A 17,394-nucleotide genomic window follows, 5' to 3' on the forward strand; every position below is an offset into this window, starting at 1 on the left:
CACCTTCGACAGCTGAAGCTAATCAACACAGCGTGGTGATAAATAGGCTCTGCTGCAGCTAGAGGTGAGATCATTAGAAATGCAGGGACAACAACACTTCCTACCATCATCTCTTCTTCACAACAAAGAGCCGTTCACCCTGTTACTCTCCAGGCAGAGCTCACGGGGGCAGAATTTACTCTATAACAGCACTATTGAAGGAAGAAAAAGAAGCTTAGGCACATTTAGTTCCATAGACTAATGAAAGATAAAAATCACTCCCACTTGAAATAATTTCAAATATAATTTTTACTTCATCGGCATGTATTGATTCGATTTTATTTGAAAATCATATTTTTTTTAAATCACATTATTCTATCACCAGAATTCCTCCAGCTCTGAGTAATCCTTGTTTCACACTGTAGCTAAATCTGACATGTAAGAATGAAAGATTGTTGTTCTAAAATTCACTAAAAATTTGTCATTGTTCCTTTAATAAGAAGAAAAAGAGGCTCAGTGATGTTTCTGTTTCCTCCAGCTCGGACGAAAAATCGTATTCTGCATAAACACAAAAATTCCGACTGATCCTGAACACATCTTGAAAACTGATCCTGACGTGCTGATTAGAGTCAAAGAATTTAACATTCTTTAATTCAATTTAAATTGATTTAACATCCAAAGAATTGCAATTTTTTTTTAAATTTGATTTAAATTATTTAACATTCAAAGAATTTAACATTCTTTGGCTCTATAGGTTCAAATTTGTGTGTGATTTAAGTGATGACTTTTTATTTTGAATAAACTCCACATTTGCAGAAACAGATCAGCAGGTGTTGATGTAATTAATACCTGAGGAATGTGCTTCTCTCCCACGGGGGTCCTCTCCTCCTCCCCTTTTCCTCCCTTTCTCCTCTCCTCCTTTCCTCCTCCTCCTCTCCTCTTTTCCTCCTTTTCTCCTCCTCCCCTCCTTTCCTCCTTTCCTTGTCTCCTCCTCTCCACCTTTCCTCCTTTTCTCCTCCTTTCCTCCTTTTCTCCTCCTCCTCCCCCTCCTTTTCTCCGTTCCTCCTCTCCTCCTCCCTCCCTGCCAACCCTTGTCTGTCTCACTTCTGTTGAAACCCACCTGTCAATCACAGATTGTCCTCTGGGAAACAAGTCTTCTCCTTCTTCTTCTTCTTCTTCTTCTTCTTCTTCTTCTTCTTCTTCTTCTTCTTCTTCTTCTTCTTCTTCTTCCTTCTCCTTCTCCTTCTGCTGCTGCTGCTGTTGCTGCCTGTGTGCCGGCGCTCTCCTCTCATCCGTGCCGGGACGCTGCACGGCGACGAGGAGAGAAAACAGAGCAGAAAGGTGTCAGGAGAGAATTACACTCACACATAAGAGCTAATTACAACGGGAAAAAAAAATAAAAGCAGCGTCCGTGGAGACGAGTGAAGACAGTTTAAGAGTTGGCTGAAGTAATCCCTGTGGGGGCAGAGAGGAGCTGCACAGTGTACCGTTAAAGAGAGCAGACTGTCTGCTGTATCTTAAGGAACAGATTAACAGCTCAGGTGGGCTCAGGACAACTTTACTAAATGTTTTACTTTGTACTGATATTAACGTGAAGTTACCTCAACACTAGTTACTTGACAACAAGCAGGTGTAAACACAGTCTGTATATAAAAGTGGAGGTCACATCCGGGTCTGAAAAGAGCCTTAAAGTGCAGTACAGCTGAGGACCACTAGGGGAGGGCTCAGTAAATGTTTTCCACAAGTCGTCATGGTGTCATTAGATAAACCCCCTCCTACTGATCTGTGTTTTGGTCCTTCTGTGAATAATTCCAGCATTAATCAGATATTAGGACTCAAACAGATATGTCTGGGGGCGGGTCTGTTTGATTGATAGGCCTGTGGTGCAGTCAGGTTTATGGTATAAGTGGGCGGGGCATTGTGTCCTCACGTTGTCCATCAGATCCACCCAAGCAGCAACCATCAGTGACGTCGCCCGTTGGTTTGGGAACGTTATGAAGCCTCCACTTCAGATTCTGTCCGTCACCATCTTGCTAGTTCAGAGCGGTTTGGAGCAGGAAGTGACCATATTTAGATGAGCTGGGGGAGGAGCCAGCAGTGGATCTGACTGATCTGATTGCAAACCTGACAATACTACGTCCCGCGCACCGATAGCTGTAACCTGACTGCACCACAGGCCTGTCAATCAAACAGATACGCCCCCAAAAACAGGTATTTTTTTTAGCTTATTTTCTAATTAATGACAGATTATTTTCAGATGGACCTCCAGAAAACTAATAAGAAGGAGTGACTTTAGCTAACAACACCGAGATAACTGGTGGAGACATTTTATTGACTTTGTATTTGATGAGAGAAGTTGAATGGGAGTCTATGGAGCCGGAGGCTTTTTGGAGCCAACCTCCAGTGGCACTCGGTGGTATTGCAGCTAAAGACACTTCTGCATCGACCTCATTTTTTGGACCTGAAGCTACGAACACTTTTATATACAGTCTGTGGATTCTCCCCTAGTTGTCCAAATATGATCACTTCTGCCTTACTACTTCACTACAGACGTGTTTTGTGCACGTACATGTACTGTTCCATACGCAGTCACACATACAGTTTTCATGTTGATTGCACCTTTAAATCCTGTTTTTTTGAAAATTGAATTGTGGTGGTGGTGGTGGACATCAGATACGCAGCTGTTTTTTGCCATCAAACTCTTCCCTAAAACTGTTGTCTGTTGTCCAGCGCTTTTAACTGACCTTCGCTAATTTCCATAAAGGCCCTCAAGGTCTGACCTGAGATTGAACTGAGCAGAAAATCACCAATCCAATCTCAGAGGCATTCATACTGCGCCTCGGACGCCCCATCAACCCCGTCTCCCACCTCCCCCTTTATTACAGATACCCAGTGTGAGGAGAGCCATAAAACAAATGAGCTGCTGTTTTCCAGATAGCATCTCCTCGGCTACACACGTTCAGATGTAGCTACACAAATCAAAAGACGTCCCCGGTTTGTGCAGGATGCAGCGCTTTTGTGATATTTTGTGTAGCGTCCTCTTTCCGCCCTGCAGCCTGGAGGAGATGCTCCTCTGCAGCAGCGGTGCGGAGCTCCAGCGGCTGTCACCTGTAATGAATCACCGGCTCCCAGCATCATGTCTGTGCAGCTCGATAAGACGCTCTTCTCCCGGCGTATCTGTCCCATCACCACAAACACAGCGAGGGAGGTGGGGGGACAGAGCCGGCTTCCTTTCTGGTGCCGCCTCGTCAAACAATTGCACACACCCCCCTCCACATGCATTAGCATTTTTATTAGCACGTAGGTAGAAAAGTGGATTATTTACTGGCCTGACAACCCTCGCACTGCCCACCACCACCACCACCTCCACCTCCACCTCCTTCATGCTGCATGTTCTTCAGCACAGGAAGAGAAATTACCCCAAATTTCCAGCAGAGGAGCAGCAGTAAGAGATGAACAGCTGGTTTAGAAGCAGGCCTGCGAGGTCAACGACTGCTCTGTGTGTCCCACAGACTCTTTAAGTAGAGTATCAGTCACCAGACAGTCATTTCATCCAGAGAGAATGAAAGCTTCATCATATCATGAAAGATAATCGGTTTACAGCAGTGATCACAGGTTTCCCACCAGTCAGGGAGTGTTTTAAAAACTCTTTTCTAGTCAGGGGATTCCATTATTTTATGGTCCAAAGTCCTGGAATATCAAGGAATTTTGTTTGCATGTTTAAGTTTTAGTTGTCATTTATCAAAATATACTATTTTCCATGTAGTTTCAGTGATTTTAGAAGATTTTTTTTTTTTCTCATTTCCATCCGTCAACAAGTCACAAGCACTTCAATAAAGATGTGCATTTTCTTGTAGCTGATTATGAAGGCAAACATGCAGAAAAATTGCGATTTTTAAGAGATTTGGCTACAACTTGAAGAATTTAAAGACTGACGGAAAAGCTGAATGTAAAGTTTCTAAACAGATCTACAAGGAGAGAGTGAATGATAAAGAGCATACTGTTCCCATTTGAAAAAAACTTTTGCACACGTTTTTTTTTGCAGGAGGGTCAGTGTGTTTATACGGTGCACAAAACCTACAGTAGTTGTGTGTTTTGGAAAATTGATGGCAATAAAATAATGTGTCTGTTTCTTGGCTGCTTAGAACAGCAGCCTGTTTTTTCTGTTTATTGTAGTTCATCAAATTTCAGCTTTTTAGTCAGAAAAAGTCCGGAAATTAAACATTTGACGTGGAGTGTAAACCCCGAGATCTCTAAAGACGTCACATGACCGTTTCAGACGGGCGACCTGTCAATAGAAAGAATAAAAACAAACACACTGAAGCCCGTGAAGCTCATTGTGTTCATCGACCAGCAACTGTAGTAACTCCATCTGTTTTATGATGCGCTGCAGTGACAACATGTTTGTTATCCGATCTTCATCCTGGCTGCGGCGGTCTGGAGAGTTCGTCTGGAGTCAGACACTCTGAGCATCATTAGAGAGTAAATCCTAAACCTTCGGTGCAGAGTTGATGTGCAGCGTTGTAGACGGGACTCGCAGCTCAAGTTCAACTCATCTATGCTGAACTGCATTTATACAGACGGACATCTTCCAGGACCTCTCAGGAGAAGATGCTGCTGCTGTGTGTGTGTGTGTGTGTGTGTGTGTGTGTGTGTGTGTGTGTGTGTGTGTGTGTGTGTGTGTGTGTGTGTGTGTGTGTGTGTGTGTGTGTGTGTGTGTGTGTGTGTGTGTGTGTGTGTTACATGAACGAGTGTAAAAGTGTGAGATGTGTTTTATTCAGCAGTAAACGTTTGATTGGGATCATTCACATCTCTGTCTGTCCCTTCCTGTCCCTCTGCAGGAAGCATCGTGTACCTGGGGATGATGTTCGGAGCTTTCTTCTGGGGCGGTCTGTCAGACAAGTTGGGCCGGAAACAGTGTCTGCTCATCTCCATGTCTGTCAACGGCTTCTTCGCCTTCCTCTCCTCCTTCGTCCAAGGATACGGCATGTTCCTCCTCTGCCGCATGGTGTCCGGCTTTGGGTGAGTTCACTTCATCGCTTCTTCTTCTTCTTCTTCTTTGTATTCTTCTTTCTCTTTCTTTTTCTCTTTGTCTTCCTCCTCCACTTCTTCTTCTTCGTCTTCTTTCTCGTCCTCTTCCTCCTTTTATTCTTCTTTGTCTTCTTCTGTCTCCTCCTTTCACTTGTCTTCCTCTTCCTCCTTTTCTTCTACCTCTTTTTCCTCTTCCGCTTCTCCTTCTTCCTCCTTTTGCACCTCCTTCTTCCTCTTCTTTTCCTTCCTCTTTGCTTAATTTTTTTCTACATCGTCTTCTTCTTCCTCCTCTTCTTCTTTTTCATCTTCTTCTCCTTTTTCCTCCTCATCCTCCTCTTCGTCCTCTTTTTTTCTCTTCCTCTTCTCCTCCTCCTCCTGTTCATCCTGTCTCTCTCTATCTTCAGTATTTTCCTCCTCTTCCTCCTGGTTGTATATGAAACAGTGGACCCTCTTTGAGGATTGTTCCCTCTCCAGCCTCATCTGGTTCGTCTGCTGCCTCTTCTCCTCCAAAGTCAAAGCACATGACAGGAGGTTATTGTAACATCCTGACATCAGCCCATCCTCATCCCTGAGTCAGCGAGGGAGAGGGGGGGATGTTTCTGCAAAAACAAAGACGCTTGCAGACACGATCCCTCCACAGGAAATGAACATCAGCAAGGTTTAGAGCTGCTGGGCTTCACATGTGTGTGATAAACGACACGCTTCCCATCTGAGTGATCTGGCATCCGGTTACTGTGTGAACCTGTAGTTGCTCTGATGATCACTGAAGTCTATGGTGAGACCTAATATCAAATATAATCAGAAGGGACTGCTGTGATTGGCGATTGGTTTAAAACAACTAACCAAGAAAAAGTCATAGAAACAATCGTACATTTTATTTATTAATGTGTGTGTAATGTGTACAGCATGTTTCCATAGAAACCAGCACGACACACAGGATACCTGACTCTCCCTCAGCTCACCTGTGTTTAATTACAGTTGTATAAGACACCAGGAAGCTTCTCATTGTAGCTCAGTGTCCACCTTCACGGCTTTGCATTTTTAATTATCAGCTTTAGCTTTTATTTCAGCCCTAAATTCTCAGTCTGTCTGTTGAGGCAGGTTTATAGTGTGGAAGGTATTTCTAATGGCACCTGTACCTTCGGGGATGTGGAAAATTTTTGTGGAGATGTTGCCTGAACAAATGGATGCGTGCAGTTTCGAGCCGTGGTTGTAACGCTGAACAGATTTGTGAAGGCACGTCGAGCTCTCCGTCTTTTTTAGTTTCTTTCTGGGAGAAATACGATCTGATTGACTTGATGCTGCTTCTTTCATTAAGCTTTTCTTTACCTCATTAACTTCTCTGCTAAAAGCCGCCTCAACAAATAAGAAAGGAGGGAAAAAAAGATTCAAAGTGCCATTTTGTCAAATCACACGGATTAAGTTTCACTGAGCTTTTTAACACCTAATGATACAAACCTGTTTCTAAAACAGTAGTGCAGCTGTGTAAAATGTGAATAAAAACAGAATGTGATGATTTACAAACTTGCATTTAATTACAAAGATAACATAAAATGTTGAAACTGAAAAATTGTATTGTTTTATGAAAAATATATACTTATTTTGAATTTGATGGCAGCAACACATCTCCAAAAAGTTGGGACAGGGTCATGTTTACCGCTGTGTTGCATCACCTGTTGTTTTAACAACACTCAGAAAAACGTCCGGGAACTGAGGAGACCAGTTTCTGGAGTTTATATGGTGAAAGTGAAATATGGTCCCATTCTTGCCGATTTAAGATTTCAACTGCTCAAAATGGGGTTATAAAATATGGAAACACACTGTAGATCTTAGAAAATGTTTATTTTGTCTAAATTGTATATTTGTCCCTTTTAAAGTCAAACAAATGTAAATTACTCTGGAAGCAGGTGTCCTAACAAGGGAAACTCTGATTATTCCACCAAACCAGGTGTAGTATTGATTTGTTTGGGCCCTCTGCAGCCACATGCACTGGACTGTGTAATATTGACATCTTTGTTAAGACGCAGGACAACTGCGGCTGCACACACTCTCTCCGTGTTTCTCATGCTCTTAAAAATTAGCTCTTAGTGCACGGCTAAAAATCCAGACCAGAATTTTTGAGGAATAGTTCAGCATTTTGGAAAAAAAATGTATTAACCATTAAATATGAAAAATGTGAAGCTTTTGTAAAAATTAAACAGACAAGATAACAGAAGGTAATGAGATTAAGAGGTCCTTCCCAAACTAGCTGTTTCCCTCTGCTACCAGTGTTTATGCTGAGCTAACCAGGTGCTAGCTCATGTTCAACATAAAGATAAACATAAATAAATGTAAAATGAAAAAAAGCACAAAAATGTCACGTGATAATATGTGATAAAACCATAATGTAAAACCACACAACTGTCAAGAAAATGTGTCCTTTTTGAGCCCGACTGATATATTTACCAGCTGATTTTATCAGCCGATAAAATATCTGTATATATATATATCTGTATGTATATATATATACAGATATATAAATATCTGTATATCTGTATCAGCAATTATATTGGCCAAAATGCTAAGTTTATTTTACACAACATAAATCAGCAATAGATGCTCCAAAGGCTCACTGCATATTAACACGCCATCTGTCCAACACGGTTCAGTATTTATTCACAGCACAGAATCAACTGTGTGAATCAGCTTCGCAGTTTATGAATAAACCCTGAATGACCGATGGGCGTGAACTTCTGAACCACTCATAGCTCATCACAGTGAAATGTACCTGCAGGATCGGCGGAGCGGTGCCGATCGTGTTCTCGTACTTCGCGGAGGTGTTGGCCCGGGAGAAGAGAGGAGAGCATCTGAGCTGGCTCTGCATGTTCTGGATGATCGGAGGGATCTACGCCTCGGCCATGGCCTGGGCCATCATCCCGCACTACGGTGAGTGACTGCCCTGACCTCACTTACCTGTCCTGACGAAGGTGCAACAGCGCTTTAGCGGTAATAGTAAGCTTTTCCTGAACAGAAGTGATCTGGTTTTAACTTCTGGAGACTCAAAGTCGGAGTTTTTGTCAATAAAAAGAACGTAACTTACAAAAGACTCCCATTGATCATACAGTTTCTGTAATATCGTGAATTATAAAAAGTCTATTCAAGACATGGGACGATGGGGGATTTAATCATTTCTTGGGCCAAATCCTGGAATATTTAGTTTTAGTTTTTGATTGCATGTTTAAAATTTTAGCTGCCATTTATTAAACGTAATAATTTCAATGAAGTATTTTTCTTTATCGTGTTTCCTGAGTGTTTTTATCCCCTTCACTAATGTTCACAAAACTGAGTGTAACTCAGGTGCTGATGTTGATCAAGAGGCGTAACTTTGAATACCTCCTGATAAAAGTTATCTCTTCCTCGTCCTCCGTGCATGGCATTGTGCTGCGCTCCATTCCTGCACAACAGGAAGTCTCTCAACTTCTAAAAAAAATACACCGAAAAAATACACACTCATGTTCCAAAAGCAAGAAATGACAAAGATGTTCTTTTATTTTTCCATGAACTCAGAAACTAATACAGAGCGTGAAGAAGTCTCCTGAGGCTCGGATCAGCAGTTTAAACATTACTGAAAATATAGAAAGCCGTAAAGTCTAACTCTGCTCCTGATGACACCCCCCGCGGTTCGGAAGCATCTCAACATGATCAGTAACGATCAGGGAGCGTCGCAAATAATTCCCCAACCGTGAAGCTTAATTTAGAAATCAAGTCTCTCCAGGGGTGCAGACAAACACACGGCAGGTGGGAGTGTGGGCGGAGCGGCAAACAGAGAGAACAGCGAAGCATATGTCGGTGAACACGGTGAATATGAAGAGCTTTCACTGCACTCAGGGGGAGAAATGTTTCATTTGAAGCAACTTCCAGCAGCAGTTTATTGTAATCTTCACATAATTAAGAGCCACACTGCGTTTAATCAATATTTTTGTTCTTTTCAGGGAGTTTTACGTGCAAGTGTTTGAGGCAGTAAAAAAAAAAAATAAAAAAAAATAAAAGGTGGGCTCATATAAATCTAATAACGTGCAGCGAGGCCGAGCTGCAGGAAGTGTTTTAGAGGATGAGAACAAAACGAGAGGTATGAAATCAACCTGCTGTGGATGAAGAGCAGGAGATAAGGAGGACGAGGAGGAAGGGGAGGCGCAGAGGGCGCCTGATTTATGTGGCCTGTGTCAGGGATAATGGAAAGGTGAAGGGATACAGCAGAGGGCTGAATGGAGGGGGAGAGAAACAACAAAGACGAGGAGAGAAACGGTGTTAAAGGAGCAGATGTGTGAGGAGGAAGAGGAGAGGTTCGTTTCCCAGTTCGTTTTCAGCTACGTTGACCAGATATAATGAAGAGAGCGGCTGTTTTGTGGACTCCAGTCTGGCATTTTGGTCGTCGCCATCTTGGTTTTTTTCAGAGCCAGAAGTGATCATCTTTGGACGAGCTGGGCGGAGCAAGGGGTGAATTCAGCGGTGACGTCACCCGTTAGTTTGTGAACGTTATGAAGCCTCCAGTTCAGATTCTGTCCGTCACCATCTTGCTAGTTTGGAGCGGTTTGGAGCAGGAAGTTACCATATTTGGGCGAGCGGTGGATCTGACTGATCTGATTGGAAACCTGACGACACTATGTCCCGCCCACCGATAGCTGTAACTTGACTGCACCACAGGCCTGTCAATCAAACAGACCCCGCCCCCCCGAAAACAGGCCTGAGGACGTCCTGTACTGTGTGGTGGTGTGTGTGTGTGTGTGTGTGTGTGTGTGTGTGTGTGTGTGTGTGTGTGTGTGTGTGTGTGTGTGTGTGTGTGTGTGTGTGTGTGAAGGGAGATGCTCATAATTGAGGTCAATTGATTGGATGCCAGAGTTTTAACACATTTTTTTCCCCAGGATGCAGCGGTGTGTTGGTAATAGGTTCCGCCGCAGTGCTCTCCGCATCGAGTGGTGGACAAAGGCCAGATAGCCGTGTGTGTGTGTGTGTGTGTGTGTGTGTGTGTGTGTGTGCGTGTACATGAGTGCATGCGTTATTTGGTCTCTTTTTAAGGTGTTAAGAATGTGATAGTCTATAGGACCAGGTAAAGTGCAAGTAAAATTAATTTGTGTGTGTGTGTGGGGGGGGGGGGACATAAATCTTGCTGAGTATCTGAATCACTCAGCCGTCCCCTCCAGTCCATTATAGCTATAATCCCCCTAATGAGGTTTGTAGTGGTGCAGGCGAGAGCAGCCCCACACGCACACACACACACACACACACACACACACACACACACACACACACACACACACACACACACACACACACACACACACACACACACACACAGCACATGATAACATATTTCAGACTCGACTCTGAATAAAAGTGTCCCTGGTTCCATCACATGTTGATACCTGCAGCGTGTTGATGATCACTGTGTCGTGTCTGAATTTGTAGTAAACCACAGGGTTTTTATCCACAACAGAAAGTAAAGGAGAAACTTGGGAACAAAGCTGAGAGATGTTTGTAAAATATATAAGTTTCTTTCTGACAAATCACAGTTTTCAAGCTTCATGCATTTCCAAGTTTTCACTGTAGTCTGATTAAATAAACTGTATATAAAAGGGTTCGTAGCTTCCAGGTGTTAAAAATGAGGCCGATGCAGAAGTGCGTTAAGCTGCAATACCACGAGTGCCACCAGAGGAATATCTGTGTTGTTAGCTAAAGTCTCTCCTTCTTATTAGTTTTCTGTTCATCTGAAAATAATCCGTTATTACAAAATAAGCTTGTATTTTTGGGGGGCGTGTCTGTTTGATTGACAGGGCTGTGGTGCAGTCAGGTTACAGCTATCGGTGAGCGGGACGTAGTATCGTCAGGTTTCCAATCAGATCAGTCAGATCCACCGGTGGCTCCTCCCCCAGCTCGTCCAAATATGGTCACTTCAACCTGGTGACACCAGAGACTTCTACCTGAACAACTGTAGGACCTCACAGCGGCAGCGGCACATATAAACATCAGTTTCCTATTGAACTTAATAAGAGGTGAGAAACAGACGGGTTAAATGTGAGGAAGACATCCAGGAGTGTTTACATGTGAAGATGAAATGTCCAACCTTGAGGGAAATAAATACAATAAATGAAAACAAACTGAAACTGCAACAGCTTTAAAGGAGTTTTTGTGTCTTTTCGTGTCACTCTGACTGAACTCTTGACCCCGATGCTGCGCCGACGTATTTCTGACTCTTTCGACTGCTTTGTCTGCAGGCTGGAGTTTCAGCATGGGGTCGGCCTACCAGTTCCACAGCTGGAGAGTGTTTGTGGTGGTGTGTGCGCTGCCGTGTGTCTCCGCCGTGGTAGCTCTCACTTTTATGCCCGAGAGCCCTCGCTTCTTCCTGGAGGTAAAAAGAGAGACAGACGGTGTGAGGGTAGGGGGGGAGGAGGGGGGGGGGATGATGCTGGCAGCATCATCGTCTTCCTGTGTTTCATGTTGTAAACAAATCTGATGAAAAGACCAAAACAAGAAGCACCTGTCTCCATACACATTTATTTTAAATGCCTGTTTTAATATAATTAGCAATTTAGGTATTGGTAATCACATAAGCAGCGGTAGCCGGATAAGTACAGTGTGAATGATTCTGTCCTGACACGTGAGGATGAATACGTGTATCCCGATGTCTAAAAACACGTGTGTTAACCGTCTCGTAGATGGGTAAACACGACGAGGCCTGGATGGTCCTCAAACACATCCACGACACCAACATGCGTGCCCGTGGGGAGCCGGAGAAGGTCTTCACTGTGAGTACACCGCTCCTCGTTTCCTCCTCCTCTTCCTCCTCCTCCTCCTCCTTCTCCTCGTCCTCCTCCTGCTGCTGCAGCGCCACCACCACCAGCACTTGACCGCTCGAGTGTCTCCCCCTGCAGGTGAACAGGATCAAAACCCCCAAACAGCTGGACGAGCTGGTGGAGATGCAGAACGAGTCGGCCAACCCGGCGCTCAAGGTCCTCTTCAAGATCCGGGCGGAGCTCAGAGGAGTACGACGCCCTTTCACGTCTGCTTTGTCTCTTCGCGGAACTTGTATGGATTTTAAATTCACTAACATTTATTTATTTTCTGACAGATCTGGTTGACTTTCATGAGATGTTTCGACTACCCGGTGAAGGACAACACAGTGAAACTGGCTGTAGTCTGGTTCACTCTGTCGTTTGGGTGAGACATGCCTCTGTTATTATCACGTCAACCGAAGCTGGACAGCTTAATAACAGTTTCTATGAAGTAGCGAGGAATCACCTGAACCAGAGCGGCCCTCAGCGGTGACATCGTCACGTACCACACGTCACTCCAGCAGCTGTTTCTGTGCGCAGGTTCTACGGGCTCTCCGTGTGGTTCCCCGACGTCATCAAGCACCTGCAGGCCGACGAGTACGCATCCAGAGTGAAGATCCACAACAACGAGCGCATCGAGGACTTCACCTTCAACTTCACGCTGGAGAACCAGATCCACCGGAACGGAGCGTTTGTCAACGACAGGTGCGACCAGCCTCGTCCCGAGCTGTTCATCTCGTTACGGGACGGCAGCGTTATTTTTCACTCCCACAAACACAACACGGCACAATAAGACGCAACACGACACGGCACACGGCACGACACGACACGGCACGACACGACACGGCACGGCACGACACGACACGACACTGCAGGTAATATTAATCCTGCCTCCTTTATCTCCTCCACCAGCAGGAAATTAAAAGGCTTATCTCTCCCTCTGTTTCTGTTGCTTTCAGTCTCACTGTCACACACACACACACACACACACACACACACACACACACACACACACACACACACACACACACACACACACTAGACCATCCCTCCTCCTCCTGCTGCTGCTGATTCTCACTTACAGAGACCAGAGAGAAGACGCAGTGAGACGCAGGTTTTGTTTTTTCCCGTCGTCAGAGGAGGCCACAGGGCTTATTATTATTATTATTATTATTATTATTATTTTTATTTTTTAATTATTATTATTATATATTATTATATTGTTTTTTAGGTCTCAGTTGTCGAGCAAAATTGCCATCTCCTCCCTCTCCTCCATCTCCTCCATTTCCTCCATCTCCTCCATTTCCTCCGTCCTCTTCCCTCTCCTCCCTCTCCTCCATTTCCTCCGTCCTCTTCCCTCTCTTCCATTTCCTCCATCCTCCTCCATCTCCTCCCTCTCCTCCATCTCCTTCATCTCCTTCATCTCCTCCCTCTCCTCCATCTCCTCCAGGTTCATTGTTATGAAGTTCAAGTCGGTCACCTTCATCGACTCGTCCTTCCTCAACTGCTTCTTTGAAGACGTCTCCTCAGTGGGATCCTTCTTCAAGAACTGCACCTTTGTGGACTCCTTCTTCTACAACACAGGTGAGTCTCCACGCTCTGAGCTCTGAGCTCTGAGGTGGTTTCCATCCGCCCCAGAAAATCCCATTACACCGCGGCTGCCTTCCACATAAGTCTCACTCATTCGCTGTGTCTCCGGCTGACAGTTCGTTCTGGGCCTGACGTCCAGCTTGAGCCACAAGCCTGAGGAGAAGGAATGGCCGTGAGCGTTTATGGCTTTGCTTTATGCTGCTAAATTACTGCTTAACCTGTCTGAACCTGCACAGATTGCCTCTCTGAACTACCTCTGACTGTATTTAACAAAAGAAAGGGAGCCAGGCTGCTGCAGAGTCTCACCACACAAAGACTCCTGTGGTGATCCTCTGTGTGTCTGTCTGTGTCTCTGTGTGTCTCTGTGCCAGCAGCAGCCGTAGACGGAGACATTATGTCTTCGGGTTGTCCATCTGTCTGTCCGTCCGTCCTGTTCTCGTTAACGTGATATCTTCCTTGAGGGAATTTCTTCAAATTTGGCACAAACATTCACTCAGAGTATATTTGGAGGGTCAAAGGTCAAGGTCACCGTGACCTTACATATGTCCAATTCTTTGGAACACAATAATTTAGGAACGTCAAACCTCAACCAACTGTGAAGTCACCCATTAGTCATTATGAAGTTTGGATTGGAAACGTGACGATATTACATCCCGCCCACCGATAGCTGTAACCTGACTGCATCACAGGCCTGTCAATCAAAGAGACCCCCCCCCCCCCAAAAAAAAAAAAAAAAAAAAAATCATTAAAAAAAACCTGTTAACGGAATTTAATCAAATTTGGATCAATTGTTCACTTGGACTTAAAGATGAACTGATTTGATTTTAGGAGTCAAATATAACTCAAGAATTCATGCATTACTTAGGGCTAAATTTTAAACAAAAGTCAAACAGGTGAAGTGATGACATTTCATGTCCAAAAAGATCAAAGGTCAACTACACTGTAACATCAAAATGTTCTGCGAAAACTTGAGGCAGTAATTCTAGTAGTTTTAGTGTAAACCTGAGTTTTAACCTCCTGAAGGGAGCTTTTCCTTTTTCACTGGCTGATTAATTCATCGCAGAAAAACAAGTTATTCGGTGGCACCTTCATCACAATCCAACACATGAACCTGTCTCATGGCTGCGTTATGAAACTGCAGTCGAATCATTTCAGAGTGTAAAATAGACTCGCGCTGGAGGAAAAATAAAAAGCACCAGAGGCTTTAACAATGATCTGAGAGAGCGGGAGCTGATTCAGACCTTCTGGAGGAAACATTTCCCTCCAGCACTCAGGAAAGAGCTGAACATGGAAACAGGGAGGGCACGTCAGGTGTGCTGCTAATGCCTCATGGGAAATGAAGTCTCTTTGCTCCCGGCGATGTGTCTGTGGAGAGGAGGAGGAGGAGGAGGAGGAGGAGTGTGTTGGGAGAGGAGGAACGTTTCCTCTTTGAGTTTATTAATATATATTTCTTATTCATGGAGAGATCCCACATGCATCTCACCTATACACAATATTTAGAGTTTACATACAGGATATCAGTCTCCTATACGTGTATGATACAATACAATAAGATATGACGGGACTTTATTATAAGGCCGCTCTGTTCTACAGATTTACACACAGACTAAAACTACAATTACACGTATGACACTTTCTACAGATGTGCAAAACACATGACACCGTTCTAACAACTGCACATCACATCATATCTGATTAAACTACACGATAGTCTGATGCATAAAGAGCTCTTCAGCCTGTTGTGTTTGATTCGAGGGACTCTTAACACGTGCAAACAGTCAGAAGAGACTCTGATCCTAAATCTGAGCTCTGGTTGTGAGTAACTTTCATAGATTTGTGTTTGATTATATTGTTTTAAGCTTGACTGATAGACTGCTGAGTCAGACCGTAGAGCTGAGAAGAGTTGTGTTTATGAATCAGTTTTATAAATGCAATGCTTTTTAACACACACACAAAAAAATCGATATCTAACTGTAAAGGAACCACAGAAATTAAAGGAACGCTTCAATATTTCAGGAAATACACTTTTATTTGTTTTGTTGCAGAGAGTTAATGAGAAGATTAAAACCCAAATTAGTTTCGAAAAAGGTACAAGTTTGACTCACAATGTCATACATTTCATTTTGGGAATTGTTTCAAAAAAACAAATCTCTGCACTGTTTGGACGAAGAAAGAAGAATGAAGAATGAAGATAATTACATTTCTTAATAATTGACAATTAATGAATGTATTTTTATTAATTACAGTTTGTCTTGGCAGGTTTTCTTTGTATTGTTGTGTTGTTTATTTGCTTTCTTCAGCTCCACGTCATGCTGCTGTAAACTGCTACAATGACTGCGATTTAACACCTTAATCTAATAGATGTTGTCAGATTGTGAATGTGTGATTTTTTTTAATGTTTTTTTTATTTTGACATGCTGTTGCCTGTTTGTTTGGTGCTTTACGCTGTCTTTATTCAACAGAATTATGTTTTTGGATGATAAAGATTTGAATTTAAATACAAATCTGCTTTTCAGTCATAAACACCACCAGAATGAAAAATAATGACATGAACACGTGCAGGTTTTAATATGTCCTAAAACATCAGCAGCCAGAGGGGGCATAAAGTCTTGTGATTTATTAACTTGCTTCAGTATTTAAACACAATTTAATCTCTCATATTTCCAGACATTGATGACGCTAAACTGACCAATTCGCGGGTGATCAACAGCTCGTTCCACAACAACAAGACGGGCTGTCAGATGACGTTCGACGACGACTACAGCGCCTACTGGGTCTACTTCGTCAACTTCCTGGGAACGCTGGCGGTGCTGCCCGGAAACATCGTCTCCGCCCTCCTCATGGATAAAATCGGCCGCCTCAGCATGTTAGGTATGACCCGAAGGAGCTGCTGCGACTCCTCGCGCGTTGGGATGAGAATAGCGGCGGCATCTCCTTTGAAAATGTCTCCGGTGATGTCGGACCTTGTGCGTCTGCGGGTCGTCGTGTGTCTGAGGCGTGTTGCGTTGTGTCCTGCAGGAGGCTCCATGGTGCTGTCGGGCATCAGCTGCTTCTTCCTCTGGTTCGGCACCAGCGAGTCCATGATGATCTTCATGCTGTGCCTCTACAACGGCCTCAGCATCTCCGCCTGGAACTCGCTGGACGTGGTCACCACCGAGCTGTACCCCACCGACAGGAGGTGAGCGCTCATACACTGCGCAGAGAACTCGGTTAAAGCGTCACCTTCACTGCAGCTATAACTCAAGTCGGAGCGTGTAACTTCACTACAGCTCTCAAAAACAAAAACAAAAACAAAAAAATTTGAGAGCAGAAACTCTACTGGAAGTATCACGTCATAAAGTATCTTTTCCAGACAAAACTCACTTTATTAATAAAACTATCACAATCAGCGGAATAACAGAAAGTGACGGGGATTGTGGGAAATGTAGCCTAATCATCAAAATGAGGAATTCTGCGTGATTTATTACTTCCAGCTGTAAGAGACTGCACTTTGTTATTGTGCATTCAGTCTGTGTTGAATTAACGTCAGTTAAACAGCATTCAAAGCTCTTATTTTGACAGCCGACGGAGTCGTTGTTTCTGTATTACAGTCACAGACTCTCTGTTCTGTATTGACGGGCAAAGGAGTCGCCTGAAGGCTGAAGATTAGAGCCTCCGTTAAGAGAAACAAACTTCCAGAAAAAGCCTCCGTGTTTGTTTTTCAGGTATACAAACGTGTGGAATTCAGGAGGTTTTGTTTTGGTCATTAAAAGGTCTGCGGATCCACTTGGGTAGAGCGAGGACGTAATAAAACTCCTCACCATCATTATCCAGAAATATTCTACTTTCGGTTATCCAGAACTGAATGAGACACGCGTCCCTGACTCTGTCCTCCGTGTCCTCTGCCCTCTGTGTCCTCTCTCTGCCTTCAGGGGCACCGGCTTCGGCTTCTGTAACGCCATGTGTAAGCTGGCGGCGGTGCTCGGCAACCTGATCTTCGGCTCGC

The 17,394-nt window shown here is 44.0% G+C and overlaps 1 protein-coding gene across 3 annotated transcripts in view; it reads left to right on the forward strand.

Moving 5' to 3' along the window:
- Nucleotides 1–17,394, forward strand: part of LOC138622841 (synaptic vesicle glycoprotein 2C-like) — a 31,233-nt gene that overhangs the window by 12,855 nt on the left and 984 nt on the right. The window contains exons 3-13 of one of the 3 annotated variants that reach the window (XM_069701937.1): nucleotides 4,821–5,001; nucleotides 7,784–7,935; nucleotides 11,262–11,395; nucleotides 11,703–11,792; nucleotides 11,919–12,029; nucleotides 12,116–12,204; nucleotides 12,360–12,524; nucleotides 13,270–13,403; nucleotides 16,077–16,280; nucleotides 16,428–16,587; nucleotides 17,321–17,394. The exon at nucleotides 17,321–17,394 is cut by the window's right edge and continues 984 nt beyond it. In XM_069701937.1, coding sequence (XP_069558038.1) covers nucleotides 4,821–5,001; nucleotides 7,784–7,935; nucleotides 11,262–11,395; nucleotides 11,703–11,792; nucleotides 11,919–12,029; nucleotides 12,116–12,204; nucleotides 12,360–12,524; nucleotides 13,270–13,403; nucleotides 16,077–16,280; nucleotides 16,428–16,587; nucleotides 17,321–17,394 — 1,494 coding nt within the window. Of the gene's footprint in view, nucleotides 1–4,820; nucleotides 5,002–7,783; nucleotides 7,936–11,261; nucleotides 11,396–11,702; nucleotides 11,793–11,918; nucleotides 12,030–12,115; nucleotides 12,205–12,359; nucleotides 12,525–12,840; nucleotides 12,934–13,269; nucleotides 13,404–16,076; nucleotides 16,281–16,427; nucleotides 16,588–17,320 lie in introns of those variants that run through there. The other 2 variants (XM_069701945.1, XM_069701954.1) reach the window with 2 other exon arrangements.

This window comes from Brachyistius frenatus, unplaced genomic scaffold, assembly GCF_029030835.1.
Source record: "Brachyistius frenatus isolate BFR_SWC_R1_liver_20210118 unplaced genomic scaffold, ASM2903083v1 Contig_3, whole genome shotgun sequence".
Lineage (NCBI taxonomy): Eukaryota > Metazoa > Chordata > Actinopteri > Embiotocidae > Brachyistius > Brachyistius frenatus.